This window comes from Macaca mulatta, chromosome 9, assembly GCF_049350105.2.
Source record: "Macaca mulatta isolate MMU2019108-1 chromosome 9, T2T-MMU8v2.0, whole genome shotgun sequence".
Lineage (NCBI taxonomy): Eukaryota > Metazoa > Chordata > Mammalia > Primates > Cercopithecidae > Macaca > Macaca mulatta.
In genome coordinates this window covers 59,835,645-59,853,672 of record NC_133414.1, presented here as the reverse complement: position 1 = coordinate 59,853,672, position 18,028 = coordinate 59,835,645, and the positions used below count along the sequence as shown (strand labels likewise).

At 49.1% G+C, this 18,028-nt stretch overlaps 1 protein-coding gene across 3 annotated transcripts in view; it reads left to right on the top strand.

Moving 5' to 3' along the window:
- Positions 1-14,933, top strand: part of C9H10orf71 (chromosome 9 C10orf71 homolog) — a 29,730-nt gene extending 14,797 nt beyond the window's left edge. For all 3 annotated transcript variants that reach the window (XM_015147017.3, XM_002805636.4, XM_015147016.3), the window contains exons 2-3: positions 4,332-4,433; positions 7,365-14,933. In XM_015147017.3, the coding sequence (XP_015002503.2) occupies positions 7,512-11,819 (4,308 nt within the window). In that variant the 5' untranslated portion in view covers positions 4,332-4,433; positions 7,365-7,511 and the 3' untranslated portion in view covers positions 11,820-14,933. The remainder of the gene's footprint in view (positions 1-4,331; positions 4,434-7,364) is intronic.
- The last annotated feature ends 3,095 nt before the right edge of the window (positions 14,934-18,028 follow it).

Here is an 18,028-nt window from a genome sequence, read left to right as displayed (position 1 = left end):
ACCACAGGCCTGGAGGAAGGAGGGTGTGGGAGCAGGCAGAGCTCCCCTGCCAACAGGGACTTGAAGGTCATGCATAGGCATTTGTAAAGGATTAGAAGGGAGAGAGAATTGTATCCGCAAAAAGCAGCACATCCCAGTCAATAATAAAAGCATCATGAGGCATGGCATGGAAAAAAAGCATCATGTGAGAAAACATTTTGGAAGAGTTAGAATTTAGCAATGACTGTGCAAAGGGTATTTCAGTGCTCATCTCACGGAAAAGCTGATTCATGAGGATACATGCTCAAATTGAGTTTGTTTGAAGTATTCTGATTCAAAAAGATGACCCTACAATAAGGAGAAGAAAATACACATCCTTAAGTGTAATTCTTGGGGCTCCAAGGCTGCAGGGCACCACCAGTTCACCCGTGCGCATATTCACAGTGGGCATGGAAGACCCTTTGCTCTTCTCCAGGGGATCAACTGGAGAGTCCATTTTTAAATTCCTGCCGGGGGATCCTGTTTCCCCTAGTGTGCTCTGGTGTTTTGCAGAACCTTCTCCACCTGATGCAAGTTTGGCCTGGGTCGGTGGAGGAAGTGCTGTTGAGTCCTGCACAGTTGCCTGGAGGTAGAGGGCAAAGCCAGCATTTCATCCGCTGACCCTGTAATTTAGATAACGCATCACTTAATGACCATTCACACTGTGGCTGTAAACAGAGCCCCGGGTAATATACTCAACATTACGTGGAAGTTTGCTGGACGCTGGCCCTCCAGAAGGCATCAAAACCACTCCCCAACTTAGAGCACTGAGAGCAGTGTGAGAGACCAACTGGGAAATGGCAAAGTCACGATGAAGTCTCTTTTCATCTCCCCCTGATAGAAATGCAATCCGGACATAAACAGTACATGCCACGCTGCTGAGGGATGCCTTCCCCAGAGCCAGCCTGTCAATAGTCTCCAAGAACAATCCTGTCCACCTGTTTCCATTTCTTACCATGGGGGAATTTTACATATTTGAGGGATGTGGAATCAAAAAGTAAATAAAATCCACTTGGATTCAAATTCACTAATTTGAAATTTGTGATAATTCTGCGATTATTGGATTATAATTGACTGTCAATAAAGTAAGTCCTCCTAAGCCTGTCAACAGTGTGAGTAATATCATGACAAGTGGAAGGGTTTTCTCATTTATTTAACAGATATTGCTTGCACTGTACACTGTGCTACATGAAAAAGAAACACAAACGTGGACCCCGCCACCAATAAGCACTCAGGCTAGCAGGAGGGACAAACATTAAACAACAAATCACCCAGTTAAATGCTTAGTTATAATTATGGTAAGTGCTGCAAAATAATGGGTATAGCCTATGATAAAGGGGTGTAATGAGCAGACTTGGAATAGCCTGAGGAAGCTGCATCATCAAAGGGACATGTGAACTGGGCTCTGAAGCACATGTTGGAGTTAACCCAGTAATGATGAAAGGATGGAAGTAAAAAAGTCCAGGCAGAGGGAACACCATGTGTAGAAGCCCTGAGGCAGGAAGTAGGATGGCATAAAACTGGAAAAAGACCAGGGTGGTTGGAAAGCCAAGCATGAGGGGAAAGATGGCACAAGGTGTGGATGGAAAGAGAGGATCTGAGTTAAGGAGATTGATCTTCATTCCTTAAAACTGGAAAGCCATCAAGGGATTCTAAGCAAGAGGTTGATATGAACAAGTTTGAGTGTTGAAAGCTGCCTCTTGGTGGAATGGGCTGCTGCAGTGGCTGGGGGATTTGAGACAGCAGCTTGGTCCACACAGTGACTGTGGAGATGGAGACTGGTGTGTAAGGAAGAGACCTTCGGAAATGAAACTCATGGGACTAGGAAATGGATGTCATAGGTGAAGGCACAGGAGGAGGAAATCAAAAGTGACATCAGGTTTCTGAGGTCCCCAGGGAGAAAGTGGGCTTGCAGAAGGCTCATGGACTCTGCTTTAAAAGTGTGGGTTGGAAGGGCTGTGATACAGGGGCACCCAGCTGCCTGGTGGGTGGGCAGAGGCGTGGACTGCAGCCGGGCAAATGGCCTGGCCTGGACGCAGCCTCAGTGTGTGGATGCTTGCAGGGACCATGGTGTGGGGACAATCACCGCATGTAGACTGTACAGTGAGGAGAGAAGAGGCTCCAGGACTGGGAGCAGAGGAAATCCAGCAGTCAAGGAGAGGAAGAGACTAAACATCCAGACAGGGAGGGGAGAAGGAAAGAGTCAAAGTGAGAGAGTATCTCAAGTAGACGGTGGCCATTAGGCTAGATTGCAGTCTAGAAGTTCAGTCAGATGAGGAGCAAAAGTGCCATCAGAAGATCCATCAGGGAGGAGTGGGGGCCAGACACTAAAGGCCGAGTGAGACAGGTAAGGAAATAATGGAGGGGGGAGATAAGAAGCATTTAAGAGAACAGTCTTTGAAGGCCACAGACATAAATAGGAATTGACCAGGTCATGATTAAATATTGATGTTTATTTCTATGCATTCATGACGAGGTTCCAAGACCTTGTTTAGAACATGGCCCTGCCATGTGCACTGTATCCTCCATCATGCTGCCTGAAGGGAACACACCCTTTCACTGGCAAAGTGCTCTACCAGCAAGAATTTTCGCCAGTTCAGAGTGGCTTCCATCAAATGGTTCAAAGTGGTGAGCAAGAGAGTTTTTCCACTGGCATCTGGAAAATTCATTCCAGCAGCAATGTCAGTGAGTCCATGAGGCAACTGCCTAGGGGGAAAGCCTAAGCACAGGGTGAGGGGTGTCCTAACCATTCACAAAATAAATGCCACTATGTCGTTCTGCACCTCCATCTCACCAGTGTGTGACACCAGATGGGTTTCATCCTCATCCCTAAGTCAGATCTCAGTGGAGCTTCAGGCAGGGGAGTGGCCTTATTATTTAGAGATGCAAATGGATCGATCTGAATTTTTTGGAAGACCATAAGACCCAAGACCAGGAGTCTTTCTCAACAAAGTTCATATTATCTTTTCCCTTCTTTTCTGTGCCTCAGTTTGCCCTCCAGGAAAAAAAAAATCAGAATAAAGATAACCCAATTCAGAGCATTACCACAAACAGTGATTTAGCTTCTATTTATTGAGCTCAGTATACAAAGGTATACAAGACTCCCTTCCTTGGTTCAAGGAACTTCCTTTCTAGTTGAGGAGAGAAAGCAGCGATCATCAGTTCCTGAAACATATGGGTCATGATGTATGAAGTGACAACACGGCTGAGCTTTGGAAAAGGTAAACCCAGTATGCTTTGGGAACATGAAGGAGGCCCATCTAAGCCAGCCTGGGAAGTCAGGGATAGGGCCTTGCCGTATGGTGGTAGACACAGAGCACCTCTGTGATTCTCCAAAGAAATAGATGCCACAAATTCAAGCTATTATGATTATTAATATTATTAATAAACTACCTTGAACTAGATTAATATCCAGGAGCTACAAGCTGGGAAAGGTCTTACGGAAACCCCAAAGGTCCGCATTTAAAATGTGCAGAGTGGATTTATTTTAATTAGTTCACTCTTCATTCTGAGCATTCTGAAAATCCTCCTGGGCAGCTTTTTGGTTCTTTTAGCTGTCAGAAGTCTCAAGCCTTCTGCCAACAATGAATCCAACACTATGCTGCCACTTGCTGAGTGGACTTGACTTTCACTGCTCCAGTTCTCTTTGCTGCAAAACCCAACTTATCAGTTCAGTGGGAAAAGGGCCTTAGGTCAGATTTTATTAGCAAAAAATAATTCACAACTGGGTCAATCATATTAGAAAACTGAAAAGCTTAAAACAGGTTTCTAAAAATGTCTTGGACCATGGACAAATTAATGGATATTAGGAGGGATATAAATTGACCTTATGGTCAAATATGCCTATTTTTGGAATTTTGTTGAGCTCAAGTATGGATTCTTTTTCATTTTTGAAGGCCAATTACATTGTTGTATAACTGTCATTTAAAGATACTTTGGGTCAGGTGTGATGGTTCACTCCTGTAATCCCAGAACTTTGGGAGGCCAAGGCAGGAAGATCACTTGAGGTCAGGAGTTCGAGGCCAGCCTGGCCAATATGGTGAAACCCTGTCTCTACTAAAAATACAAAACTTAGCTGGGCATGGTGTTGCACACCTGTAATCCCAGTTACTTGGGTGGCTGAGGCACAAGAATTGCTTGAACCCAGGAGGTAGAAGTTGCAATGGGCCAAAATTACATCACTGCACTCCAGCCTGGGCAATAGAGCAAGACCTTGTCTCAAAAAAATAAAATAAAAGATACTTTTTCCACTGAACTTGTGCTTGGCCCTTTGGTCAGTTGGGTTCCACTGAAATTATTTTTCTTCTTTCTAGATGGGCAGTGATGACACCAAATATAAGCATAAAAAGATGTTTTAAAACTACACATCCTGAACTCAGCACAGCAGGCACCTGCAGCTTCCAGTACTGTAACAGGTATGGAACTAATCCAAGAGCAGGCATCTAGAAACACCTTTTGTTTTTGGCCATTATGCTGAAAGGTACAATGGGGGCTGGGGGTGGGGGGAGAATGAGGTCAAGTTTCTGACTGTCCCGTCTGACCCCAGGTATATCAAATCAGAATTGAAGAAATTATCTGAATAAAGCTAGCAAGGTGGGAAGGGAGTCTCTCTTTTCCTTGAGGCAGAAGCAATGTAGTTATTTTCTGAATGCTCTGAAAAATCCATGAACATCCTTCACCACTGTTTGGAATGAGGATGTAAACCCAGGATCAGGTAGGGTTCTTCAACCACAAGCAACAGAAGCAGAAACTGAACAAATGAGGTAGAAATGCATATGTATTAAAAGAAAAATGGAGGTCTTGTAGACTCAAGGTGACAGCTAAAGTTCCAGGCTAGGAAACGTCAGGGGTCAGGTATGTCCTTAAGCATAGTGAAAGCTCTACCACCAGCAAGGAAGCCTGAGCATGCTTCCATCCTTGTGTGGCTCCAGGAGAACTGCTACAATCCATGGGCTTGTCCTCGGTCTCACACCTGCTATTGGCCCTGGGGAGCCTCTGCAGGCACCTTGACTTTCAGCCCCACAAAGACCAAGGGGTGAGGAAATTTCCCACAAAGTATCAAGTGCTTTTTCTCAGAGGATGCAAGCTGAGTATTCAAAAACCAAATAGCAAATACCTACTAATACGAGGGTGTGTTTAATTGGTTAGAGGCTTGGTTGACTCTATCTAAGCTTCTAAATTTAGGTCTCCAACTAACCTATTTTCATCTTAATGTAAACTATCTTATTTTCATTCAAAGTGTAGAAACCCCCAATATTACTGAGTTCAGCCATTGCCAAGATCAGAATCCCAGCATTTAGGACATCAGGAGACTCCGGACTGTTTTGATAGGATCTCAGGGTACAGAAAACCTGACTCATAGTGGTCAATGCCACTCAGGTTCCATCAAACCCCACACCAGCCTCAATAACATAAATTCATGTGGGATGGTGCTGCCATGGGCTCACAGCTTAGCAGTGCTGGCCAGGACCTGGGCTCCTCACCTGTCCACCCTGCCATCCTCTGCAGGTTGGCCTTCAGTGGCCATTGCTTGTCTCTCAGGGCTGCAAAGTGAATTCAATGTTACGGTTGAATCATGGCCCCCCTAAAAAAAATCATAACTCTCATTACCTCAGAGTATGACCTTTTGGAAATAAGGCTGTTACAGATGTATTGTACTTAGTTAAGACAAGGTTATTAAGGTGGGCCCTAATCCAGTATGACTGGTGTCCTTATGAAAAGGGAAAATTTGGGCAGGGCGCAGTGGCTTATGACTGTAATCCCAACACTTTGGGAGGCCAAGATGGGCCAATTACTTGAGCCTGGGAGTTCAAGACAAGCCAGAGCAACATGGTGAAACCCCATTTAAACAAAAAATAGAAAAATTAGCCAGGTAGGGTGTAGTGTACCTGTAGTCCCAGCTGCTTGGTAGGCCGAGGCAGGAAGATCACTTGAGTCCAAAATGTCGAGGCTGCAGTAAGTTATGATTACACCACTACACTCCAGCCTGGGTGACAGAATGAAAAACATTTTTTTAATAATTAGAAAATTTTTAAAAGTTTGAAAAAGGAAAACTGTGGACAGAGAGACAAGCATAGAGGGAAGATGATGTGAAGACACAGGGAGAAGACGTGTGTCCTAAAGCCAACGAGAAATGCTAGGATCAATTCTTCCTTACAGCCCTCAAAAGGAACCAACCCTGCGACACCTCGATTTTGGACTTCCAGCCTCCAGAACTGTGTGGCAATACATTTTCAATGTTTAAGCCATCGTTTGTTACAGCAGCCCCAGCAAAGAAATCAAGCAGTTTCTGGCTTCTTGTCTGCATTCAAGGCAGGAAGAAGAGCACTGACAGAGCGGAGACAACAGGAATTGCTCCTTTGATTAGAGAGGCAGGAACTTTCACAGACTGCTGGCTGCTTCCATCCCTGTGATCACAGCCATGTCCTCTGGCCATGCTAACTGCATGGGAGTCTGAAGACCGAGCGTGTGTCTTCTACTGGGGAAGGCGTGAGCTTGGCCAGCCCTCAGAGTCTCCCCTACTCATCACGCGGGCTGATGCTCTCCCCTTGTATGCAGCCTTCTAAAAAGCATATGCTGTCATGAGCATGTACTTTCCAGGGAGCCAGCAGCCTGCCTTTCAAGGTAGGACTGAAGAGCATGTGCAGAGAGGCCTTCCCAGAGCAGGTCATTAGCTCCTCATAAGCTCATTCAGTCCACTAGAACTCAGGTCCCATCCTTTCTCCAGCTTAGTTCTGTCTTTCACAGAAACAAGTCAATCAGCCGATGAATCAGCATTGCTAACTTACCAGAGTGCTGTGGTCAAGACATGGAAACAACAGACCCCAATGAAGCCTGGCTTCCAGGATGAAAGACAAACATTACTGACAGCCCAGCGGCTTTGAGCCTATGCCGGGATGCTACTCCCAATCTCCTGGAGCCTTTATCAGATATGCAGTTTGAAAACATTTTCTTCCATTCCGTAGAATACTTTTTCATTTTTGTAATTGTTTCCCTTGCTCTGCAGAAGCTTTTGACTTGATGTAATCCCACTTGTCTATTTTTGTTTGTGTTGCTTGTGAACTCAGCCTTTTTACTCTTAGAGCCTTCAACTAATTAAATGAGGACCACCTGACTTATAGAAGATAAACTGCTTTACTTAAAGTCTACTGATTTTAGTGTTAATCACATCTTAAAAATACCTTCACAGAAACAGCTAGACTGGTCTACAGTCTAGACGTATAGCAAGCTAGCCAAGTTGACACATAAAATTAACCCTCACAGGCACCATTTTCCACCTGGACCAGCACATATTCTTGCGTAGAGCTGTATACCCTGTTCACACCCTGCATCTTTTTCTTTTGCAGAGAAAAAAACAAAAATTCCCCACTTTGCAATTGCATCTGTGAATGAGAAGCTCCAGTTTTGTGGGAAGAGGGAAACACCTAAACTTGCCAGAATCATCACCAGAGACACCTGCCGGCTGACGAGGACAGCTTTCTTGGAGCCGACAGATGATGCAGGGAAACAAGAAGTGCACAGACGGGTTCAGTGACTCCTCCAGCATCGGCAGCGTGTTGGATGATGCAGACAGGGAAGTGAGCAGCCTCACAGACCGGGCATTCCGGAGCTTGTGCATCTCAGAGGATACATCCTTCCATGACTCCTATCTGGCCGTGTCCCCAGATATCACCCGACAGGTATTTGGGACTTTTCACCAGAGAACAGTGAGCCACACCCAGAGGAAAAGTGGCATTTGGAGCCAGTTACCATCACAGGGCACGGAACATTCAGGCTGGGCAGCCACCTTCCGACAGCTACCCAAGTACGTTCAGGGAGAGGAAAAGTACCCCAAAACCAGCCCCCCACCAACGCCAGTCCAGAGGAGACTGGAGGTGCCAGTTTCCGGCCTAAGGAGCAGCAACAAGCCAGTCTCCAAAGTATCAACACTAATTAAATCTTTCGACAGGACTGAGAGCCAACGTTGTGAGAGCAGGCCCACTACCAGCAAGCCTCCGGCTCTGAAAAATCCCCCCAAATTCGCTCCTCTTCCAGAAAGCAGTGTCAATTTCTGCTTTGATTCTGCATTTCTGACAGTCAGGAGGGTGCCCGCTGAAGTTTCCAACACCCATCAGAACAGCCACCAGCCAGGCAGGAAGCACGGAGAACAGGAGTCCTCCAAGAACCCAGAAATGGCCTGTCACAGCTCCAGCAGCTTCCTCCCGGCAGCCGACGACACGGCCACCTCATCTGAGTCAAAATTCCCCTCTCCACACCACAAGCCAGCCACGGGTGAGCCTGGGAGAGGCAAAGGCACCTTTCTGCACAGTGAAAATAGTGCTTTTGAGTCATGGAATGCCCACCAACCAAAGCTGCTGGAGAGAAAGGACGTGGCTGGAACCGTCCCAGAAAGCAAAGCTCCCAAGCACTATGGGGACACGACCTTGCTAAGTGAACCCCGTCCTCCTGAGTGCACAGTCTCTCCCTGCCAGGTTCAGGCCTGCCGCAGTCAGGAAGAGAACAGACTCACAGCAGGGGCTCTGTCCACATCCGTACCCTGGGGGTGCAGGGATCCAGGATCCCAGGTATTTGCTGTGGAAGGAAAAGCTCCCAGCTCACAGCCTGATTCTCAAGAGAAGCCAGCCCAGCCCCCATGGAGGAAGCCAAAGACTGGCAAAAAAGGGAAAGAAAGTCTACAAGATACCTCGGAAGAAAAGACACAGACCAAAAGGAGAGGCCCCCCTTTGTATACAAAACACAACCCCCAGGGACAGTTTCCAGAAAATGATGCTCTTGACCTGCCTGTGGAACCCAATGAACATTATGATCCCCCCTTTAACATCAGTAAGCTCCTGACCCCCATCATACCCAGCAAGCACACCCTGGATTCAGCAGAGAGCCAGCCGGCAGAGCAAACCCCATCACCCCCGGGACAGCTAAACGGATACCAAGAGAAGGAGCCCAGTGAATGTCAGTCTCGAGACAGCTACAAGTCCAAAGCCCCTAGCCTGCTGTTTAACCTCAAGGACGTGCGGAAGCGTGTTAAGAGCACATACAGTTCCTCACCTCTCTTGAAAGGGCTTGATGAGAAAACTAGAGGTAAGGTTGATGGAAAGCAAGAACCTGTGAGCAACGGTGTCATCCTACCCAATGGGCTTGAGGAAAGCCCTCCAAACGAGCTTTCTAAGGAGAGACCCGCTGATGACCCCACTGCATCACACATCAATCCCCAGAAGGTGCCTACAGCTGACCCCAGTGAGCCCTCTGCAGACAGCTATCTAACTCTTAGCGCAGCTTCGACTATCACCAAAGTTCCCTTCTATGTTAACGGGGAGGCTGCTGAGAGGAGCAGTTATGAGAATGACGAGGTGGAAGGCGAGTTGGAGATGGGTCCTGCCAGATCCGGCTGGTGTCCAGACTCCAGGGAACACCGCCCCAGGAAGCACCTATCCCTCAGGCTTTGCAGTAGGGATCCTGAGCCTGGAAGGGCTACAGAGAAAACGAAGACTCACCAGCTAGAGAATGAGCTCTCCAGATCTGTGTCCCAAGAGACAGAACCTGAGAGGGAGGCAGGACTTCAGAACACACACTTGAACCAGAAATTATCCCCAGGGCCCCTCTCTCCTGAGGAGGAAGATGTGTTTTACAGTGACAGCCAATCCGATTTTATGCCAAGCCTCAAGGGTAAGGCCAAATTCAGCACCAGCTCTTCAGATCAATCCTTTGCCTCATTTGATGATCAGCAGAAGACGTGGTTTACTGAGAACCAGCGGGAAGACAGGAGGAAGGATGTGAGTGCAGGTGACAGTCAGAAGGATGAGAAGGAGAACGTGGTGGGGAAGGATGAGCCGCAGTACTGCGCCTTAAGCAATGGGCACGCACGCCTGGAAGACGGCAGCCAGGGGGAAGCATTGCAAAGAGAAGGGGAAAGTGTGCCTGGAGGAAGAACCAGGAAGGCATCGGCAGAGGAAGCTAATTTCAGAGGCTCTTGGATTGGGGAAAATAAGAGTACGACCTTTTCACAGGCCAAAGACCTTACTCCCTCACCATATTCTGCTTCAAACAGGCACATACTGTTTACCATTAAAGACAACACCCTCAGAGCCACCCCTGTAATTAAACCTATCATGCTGCCTCTCCTGAGGACCATGTCCTCGGAGGACTCCCTCAGCAGTGGCCACAAAGAGGAGGAATTGCCAAGGCCAGAATGGGGTGAGGATCCTGGTTTCTGTGCCCCCGAAAACCAGGACATTCTTGGTACATCGACACCCACTAACACGCCGAGCACACGTGTGAAGTGCATGGCCAACGAGGTCATGGAGGACCCCAGGCAGGGGTCCAGCATGGCCAGGATGGAGGCCTCTCAGCCAGCCCCAAAGGGGAATTTCCCATCTATGCCTCTGGTGGGAGAGGGGGACAGGGTGAAGCCACCACCAGATGCTGCACATGGCCTCATGGCAAGCAATTGCAAGAGCAGCTCTGCAGACTCAGGGAAGCCAGTGGCCCCACGGCACATTCCCACCATCACTTTACCCGAGGGCGACACAGAAGACCAGTCACCCCCATGGCAGCCTGAAACCTGTTGGGAAGAGCAGACACCAGGTTTCAAGAGTCACTTTTTGTCCACACCCAGAGCAGGGCCCCCTGGCAGAAGACTGGTCCCCGGTGAAATGGCAAATTCCCCTAACCCCAGCTCCCCGGGGGAGAGCAGTGCCTGCTCCCCTGCTGCCAGCAGCATGTGGGAGGAGCCTTCCCAGGCCCCTGGAGGACCAGAGCTGCTGCCCGAGGAGCCTCCTCAAGCCAGCCCCTGGGCCAGCTCCAGTCCTGCCAGGGTCACCAGGAGGGAGGACCTGACCCACGCCCTCGTGTGGGAGGGTGGCTCTGACCCCCTACTTGAGCTGTCGGCAGAAGACCTCCGAACCCTCTCTCCAAGAGGTTCATTGCTGGATGTGGCTACCAACCCAGCAGGCACCCCTGGGAGACTTGAGCTTCCTGCACAGCTAGAGAGGGCAGCAAGCAAGCCACCTGCAGTCCCACCCAAAACAGAGAAAGCCCTGCGGCGGGCAAAGAAGCTGGCAAGTAAGAGGAGGAAGACCGACCAGGCTCAGGAGAAGCACGGCGAGTCACAAGAGGGAAAACCCTGCCCAGAGGACTTGGAGCAGACACAGCAAAGGCCACTGTGCCCCAGAGAGAGGCTCCGACACAGTTTCCCTGTGGTCCGTTCCCTGCCCCCTCCCGTGCACCGCCACTCCGTGTCCGGCTTCTCGGAGCCTGTCGGGAGGCAGCCCGGAGGCCCCCAGTCCCTCACACCCCTGCCTGCCTACCCCGCCACCCAGAAGGTCCTCCAGGATCCGCAGTCCGGGGAGTACTTTGTCTTCGACTTGCCACTCCAGGTGAAAATCAAGACCTTCTATGACCCAGAGACGGGCAAGTACGTCAAGGTCTCCATCCCGTCCTCCGAGGGGGCCTCCCCAGAGCCGACCCCACCAGATGCCCTGGCCGCTCCCTATGTGCTGTACCCCGGCTTCCAGCCAGTGCCTGTGACGGCCTTGATGCCACTGCGCTGCTCCTCTCAGCTCTCCGCACCCACCTTCCTCAGGCAAGGCCCTCGTGCCTCCACGGCCCGTGCCAGGCCCCAGAGTGTCCACGAGTCTGGACTACAGCTGGCCTCAGGGCCTCATGGTGACTGCACCCCGCACTCTGCAGGCCAGCGCCCCCATGGGCCTCCCCAGAGCCCAGAAGAGGAGGATGCAGAAGCTCCAGGCCTGGGCATCATCTCCACCGACGACCTAGAGGACTTTGCCACAGAAGGCATTTCTTGAGTTACCGCAGGCTGAGCCCCACCCCCAGATGAACCCAGAGGAGCTTACTTCCCCCTCTCCCAAAACAAGCAGCACACACACACACATATGCAGACACATGCACACGCACACACATACACACAAACACACACACACACACACACACACACACACGATCGTCAACACATGGCCTTTTTAGATCCGTAAAATCCAGAAGGCAGTAGGGATCCCACCCGAAGGGCTCCCTGTCTCTCCTCTGATGGAGGGGCGCTGCTTGCTTGGCCCAGTCCCCTCCGTGCCAGTTCCCAGGTGCACTCTACTCCAGCCCTTCTCCATCCCTTCCTTCCTCCCTCTCCTGGCCTGCCCTGCTCTTCCCTGGCCCTGCCAACCAGGTGGGTGTGGCAAGGGCACCACCTGGTCCCAAGGGTCCCTCTGCACCTGCATCCGCCCACTCACTTGTAGGCTCCTTGATGAGCAAACCCCTGAGGCCCCCAGCTCAGACTCAGCAGCCATTTCAGGTCACCTCAGGCAAACTGGCTAAGGACCAGCGCAGGGCAATTTTGCAGAAATGATCATTTGCATAGAATGGGTTTCCTTCACAGGGAGAAACTTGCCTCTGAAAGCTATTTTCTGATCAAGAAAAGGCCCACTTTTTAAAAAGTGAAACAAGTTTGCAGATACGGTTGTGTCCCTGGACTCCTGTCTTCCTTCTGTGGGCAGTGGGGGTCAGGACTGACAGAGCCACCTCCCTGTCTACCACAGTCTGGTGTCCCACCTTGTCCCTCCAACACCTGTCCATGCCTTTGCAGGGCCAGGCCCTCCAGTAGGTCCTGACTGCCCCAATTTAGTGACCAGTACCTGTGCCCTCCACTTAAAAAGAAAGTGTGTTCACCCCCTCACCCCCTGTCGGTTCCTGACCTTTGGGGATTTGGAGGGAAGTGTCGGGATTCACTCAAGAGTTTGAGTTTTACCTAACGAAACAGGTCCACTGGCCCAGCACAGTAAAGCCAAAATCCACACTGAGGTTTGCAGTGGGAGAAAGGCAGGTGTTTATTTGCAGGGCACCAAGCAAGGAGAATCAGGTAGCTCACGCTTAAAACCTGACCTCCCCCGTGGCTTGCAAGCATGAATTTTTTAATGGCAAGGGAAATTTTCAGGAAAGCCGAAGTAGATGAAATTGTAAATCAACGCATGGAGGGTACACCTTGGTTTGGCGTAAAAAGGCAGGATATCTTGAACCAGGGACTTATGGGTCATAGGATGGAATCAAACATTTTCTGAATTGCAATTGGTTAAGGAAGAGAAGCTTTGTTTTAAAATTTGGGTTAGCAATAAGGAATGTTAGCTCTAGCTTGTGGGTGGGACTTCCCCCAGGTCCCCCAGGAAGAAATTTAGAACAAAGAGCCGTTCTCAGAGTTCAGTCCTCAGCTCCCTCTTCTCTGAGGTCTCTGTGCTAGTGGATCCGTTTGGTGGGGGTCTAGGTTTCTGAAAAACATCTCAGAGTCACGAGTTCAGATGTTCTCTTTAATTTCCAGAGCGAACCAAACACCCCAGGACTCTGGCTTCCTTGGCTGTTGTTTTAGGTTACTATTACCTTCCTGCTTATCAAGTTGCTCTTTTGCTTCTCAGGGCTAGCTAGGTGCCTGGAATTTCCCTTGAAAGAAGCCAAGATTTTCGTGTATTTCCGTGGTTGGGGAGGGGTCCTTGCTCGATCTTAAGAGCAGGTGCCCTCTGGCAGGCAGCCGGCTAGGAAGCAAAACCAGCACCCAGGGTCCTGATAGGTTTCCACACCATGGCTTCTACAGAAGCCTCTTAATGCTTGTTCTACTGGAAACACAGGGGCAAAACGTGCTTCCCTCTTTGTTTAGAAACCTCAGCAGCTGCCAGGACTGTGCTGCCCAGGGCGCAGGGGACCATGCAAGATGCATCGTCCTTGTCCTGTTGGCAAAGGCACCGTTTCCACACTGGAAGGATGAGGAGGCATTCAGTAAACCAAGTCCCAGACTCACACAAATACAGGGGCTTTGAGCACAGTTCAGGTCATGATTTGGATTCGAGATTTTATATCTTTTTGTTTTCCCAACAAGTGCAGCCACACCTGATTTTCATTGTGAAAATACCACACAATGCCCCCTCCTTTCCCCCCAGCCAATGCCATTCAATTTGGCCACACCTGTTGCCAGCCAGGCAACCAGCCAGGAGTGCAGGCAAACCACTATCCCAAAATCTGGTTCACATGAGTCACTCACTGGGTGCAAGAGACAAGAACAAAGTTGCATTTTGACCCTGGCTCCAAATCACCTCAAGCATCCTCTCCACTTTGTTTTCATCTCACTAAAACATGAGAAGGAATAACTCATTTTGCAATTCTCAGGACCCGAGGAAAAGAATTATCTAACAAAGGAAGAGTCCCTCCATTCAATAAGAACCACACTTATAGTAACTATGTCCCCACAGGAGAAAATATTACTTTGGGGAACTCATTTTGGGGAAGCAATCTTCTTCCTTAGAACCGATATTGGCAAGACTGTGGGTAGAACTGAACACATAAAGACTTGCTCCCAGCAAGTCAGCTAGAAGGACACCTCACTCCCTTACAGCAATGGGCCTGTGTTCCTGAAGCGGATAATGCCTCCAGAGAACACAAGCAGAGAGTCTCCATCCAGTGAAGCCCAACTCACTAGCCAGTGATGTTTTCCTCTTTCCATTTGCTTCTGAGGGAGGTCATGTATGCCTCCTTCCTTCCTCACTCCCTCCTTCTCTTTCTCCCTTCTTTGTTTCCCTCCCTCTCCCCTTCTCTCTCTTCCTTTCTTCTTTCCTCCCTCCTTTTTACAAACATTTGCACTGTGCCAGGCACTTTGATGGGTGCTGATGGTACCATGACAATAAGATCTGGTCTCTGCATTCAAGGAGTTAAAATCTAACAGAGAAGAAAGACAATTACAATCCCACATGTTGAGTAATTTAATAGATAGCTCTGAGGAACACCTAACTTGCTCTGGCTCCAGGAGTTGGCACCTGAGCCAAGCCAAGAAACACAAAGCTGTCCATTAATTTATGAAAAAATTCAGAATATCCCCAGCTTTAATCTATCAAAGATGACATTGATTAAATACTAATAGATTTGTCTTGCCATGTCAAAGTGTATTAATTTAGCTAATTGTTCATCAGCATTTCTAATCAGCACAAAAGCTGAACCAGTGTGGCCTCACAGGATAGACCTTGGTTGATATGTCCTTCAGCTTCTGAATTGATATTTCACTCACAGGGGTTGCCCAGCAAAACCACTATTTCTGCCATTGTGTTTAGTAGGACAGTGGTGAGATTTATGAGAACATGTTGTTTGTGAAAATTACCGATGTTGTCTGCATCTTCTGTGTAGTGCCCTGGCCCTTTTCTATGAGTATGACCCCTCTAAATGTCTCCTGGGGAGAGGACATGGAGGTGGGGCACCTCCAGGGAACAGTTGAAGGTCCCAGGCTATTCAGCTAAACATGACCAAGGGCTCACATCGTCAAGCATGTACCATGCACTGGCCCATGAGTGGGGAGCTTGAGCCTGGACTCGGTCCTCCCAGCAAACCCATGAGAGATGCCCTCATTAGCCACATTTTACTGTAAAGGAAACAAAGGTGCCAGGATGGGATTTAACTGCCCACAGTCACAGAGCCACTAAGTGAGGGGCCACACCAGGGACTTGGGCCCCTCTTACTTCTAAGTGGACTTTTCAATGCTCAGCCAGTAAGTGTGGTCCCTGGAGCAGCAGCCTCCACATCACCAGGGGCTTGTGAGAAGTCCAGAATCCCTATCTCCATCTTCACAAGCTTCCCTGGGTGGTTGATCCATTTGTGCATTGAATTCTACATGCTGTCAGCCACTGCTTAGCCTGGATAAATTTTAGGGAGGTGCATTGGATGTCTTCATGTCTCCACAGCAGATGTCTTGTGCAAAGAAAGAGAGTAGCACATCTAGGTGGGGGAGTTGCAGGGAGCTGATTGACACTCAATGTGAAGAAGGCATCTCTGAGGACGAGCATCATCTTTTTTTTTTTTTTTTTTTTTTTTTAAGACAGAGTCTCGCTCTGTTGCCCAGGCTGGAGTACAGTGGCATGATTTCAGCTCACTGCAACCTCCGCCTCCTGGATTCAAGCAATTATCCTGCCTCAGCTTCCTGAGTAGTTGAGATTACAGGTGCGCACTACCGCACCTGGCTAATTTTTGTATTTTTAGAAGTGATGAGGTTTTGCCATATTGCCAAGCTGGTCTTGAACTCCTGACTCAAGTGATCCACCCACATTGGCTGCCCTAAGTACTGGGATTACAAGCATGAGCCACCACATCCAGCCACTAGCATCGTCTTGATATTACGTCAACCACTAGGGATAGCTGAGCTCCCTACCAATGGAAATGTACAATGGAAGCTGATGACCCCTTTCCTAAGACAAGGATGGATTCAGATATCAGAAGGGACCTAACTATCTTTTGGGACCCCAGGCTACTTTTGGGACTCCAGTATGCCAGTGGCAAGGATGCAAGGTCTCAACGGGAAGTGGCCATAGGCACACGATGTAAAACATTTGCATACAAAAGGGGAGCTCTGTGGCAAAACCTGAACTCTGTGTGTGTAGGAAACAATTTGGCCCAGATACACCATGAAGTTGGATACGCCTGTCTGTACAGGTCTTCCAAATCATTCAGATGTGAAGTCCAAAGTGAGTGAGCAAACTCGGAGCCACATCCCCGAGCTGTCACCACCAGAGTCTTGTTTAGGCTTCCTCAGTGTCACCTCACAGAGCCACCTGAGCAGTGGGCTCTTCCCCTTCCACCAGGTGGAAGAGTGGGCTCCTCCCTTAGCTGCTGGCTCCCAGCAGAATGCTCCAGCCTACCTAGGCCTCAGAATCATCTGTGCACTTATTAACACTTGTTATTATGCCAGCCCTATTTCCAGTTCACCTCATCAGATTCTCCAAGTGTGGGAAAGAGTCACTGTAGAGGTGCAAGTTCCTGAGAGGTTCTGGTTCACCCAGTCTCACAAATGCCACTCCAGAGCACAGTTCCACACCTGGACCCCACATACTGGCCAGGCACTGCCAGGCCCAGAGTTCTGCCCAGGGGACACCCTCCTGTGGAAGGTTATGTGGAGGAAGGACCTGGGGCAAGAAGAACTCAGAGGCACTACTTTCTCCATGTGGAAGTGGTGAATGGGGAAAGGCATGACAGCCCTCGAGGGCAACCCAGTGCAGCCTCCAGCCCTGCCCAGAGCCACCTGGCCTATCTGCTTCCTGCTGCCACAACTTTCTCTCCTCCTCCAGGTGTGCCCCAAAGCTCTATCGGGGGCTACTCTTCCACAGAAGGGAGGAGGAGCATTGTTAGAAATAAAGACTTTCCTTTGAAGGAAAACTCAAACTTTCCCTCTGTAGGTTCCATAATTGAATCTGCTGATATAAACTGACAATAGACAGATTAACCAGAGAAAAGGCCTACAAATTTATTAACATGCAAGCACAGGGGAGTTGCACAAAGTATGAAACTCTAAGAAGAACCAGATGGTTGAAACTTAAATACCCCCTTCGTAGAGGAGAAGGAGTTGGGACTTGCAATTCTGAAGAAGAGTAAATGATTTTTTAGAGAAGATAAATGGTCCCAAAACAGACAACACCCTAGAGCAAAGTTCCCCTGGGTCCTGGATGTAGTATCCACTCCAGTCTTCTTTCCAAGCCTTCTTTCCTGTAAGTTCATCTCTGTTTGACAGGCTAGGGAGAGGGGTCCAAGACAATTGCATTCCTTCTGAAGGAACTTCCCTTAGTCAAGAAAGCTCCTCCTTACCCTTTGGGAAAAGCAAAGAGGCAAGGGACAGAGTCGAGAGAAGGTCAGAGGGACCTTGGTTCTGGGGCTGCTTCTTCAGTTCAAAGTATTCAGCATGTCAAGGTGCGACACTTGAGGGTAACACCTTCAACTGGGTGAAGCCTGGGGCTCTGATCAACGCAAGTAGATGTCCGAGGGTGAAGGTGCTCCACTGACCACTATCTCCAAGCAGAGAGTTAACCTTCTTGTGTTCATCATTTGCCAAACTGTGGTTTAGTTTTTAAGTCTTCGCACTGTCTCAGAATTTTTCTCGAGCCTCAGCTCGCTCCAGGCACTGTCACATGGATGCCGTTTCCCTGGGTCCTTGCCTGGCATCAGTCCTGCTCCTGGGTCCCAGCCCCAACTCCCATCCCTTGTGTCCATCCTT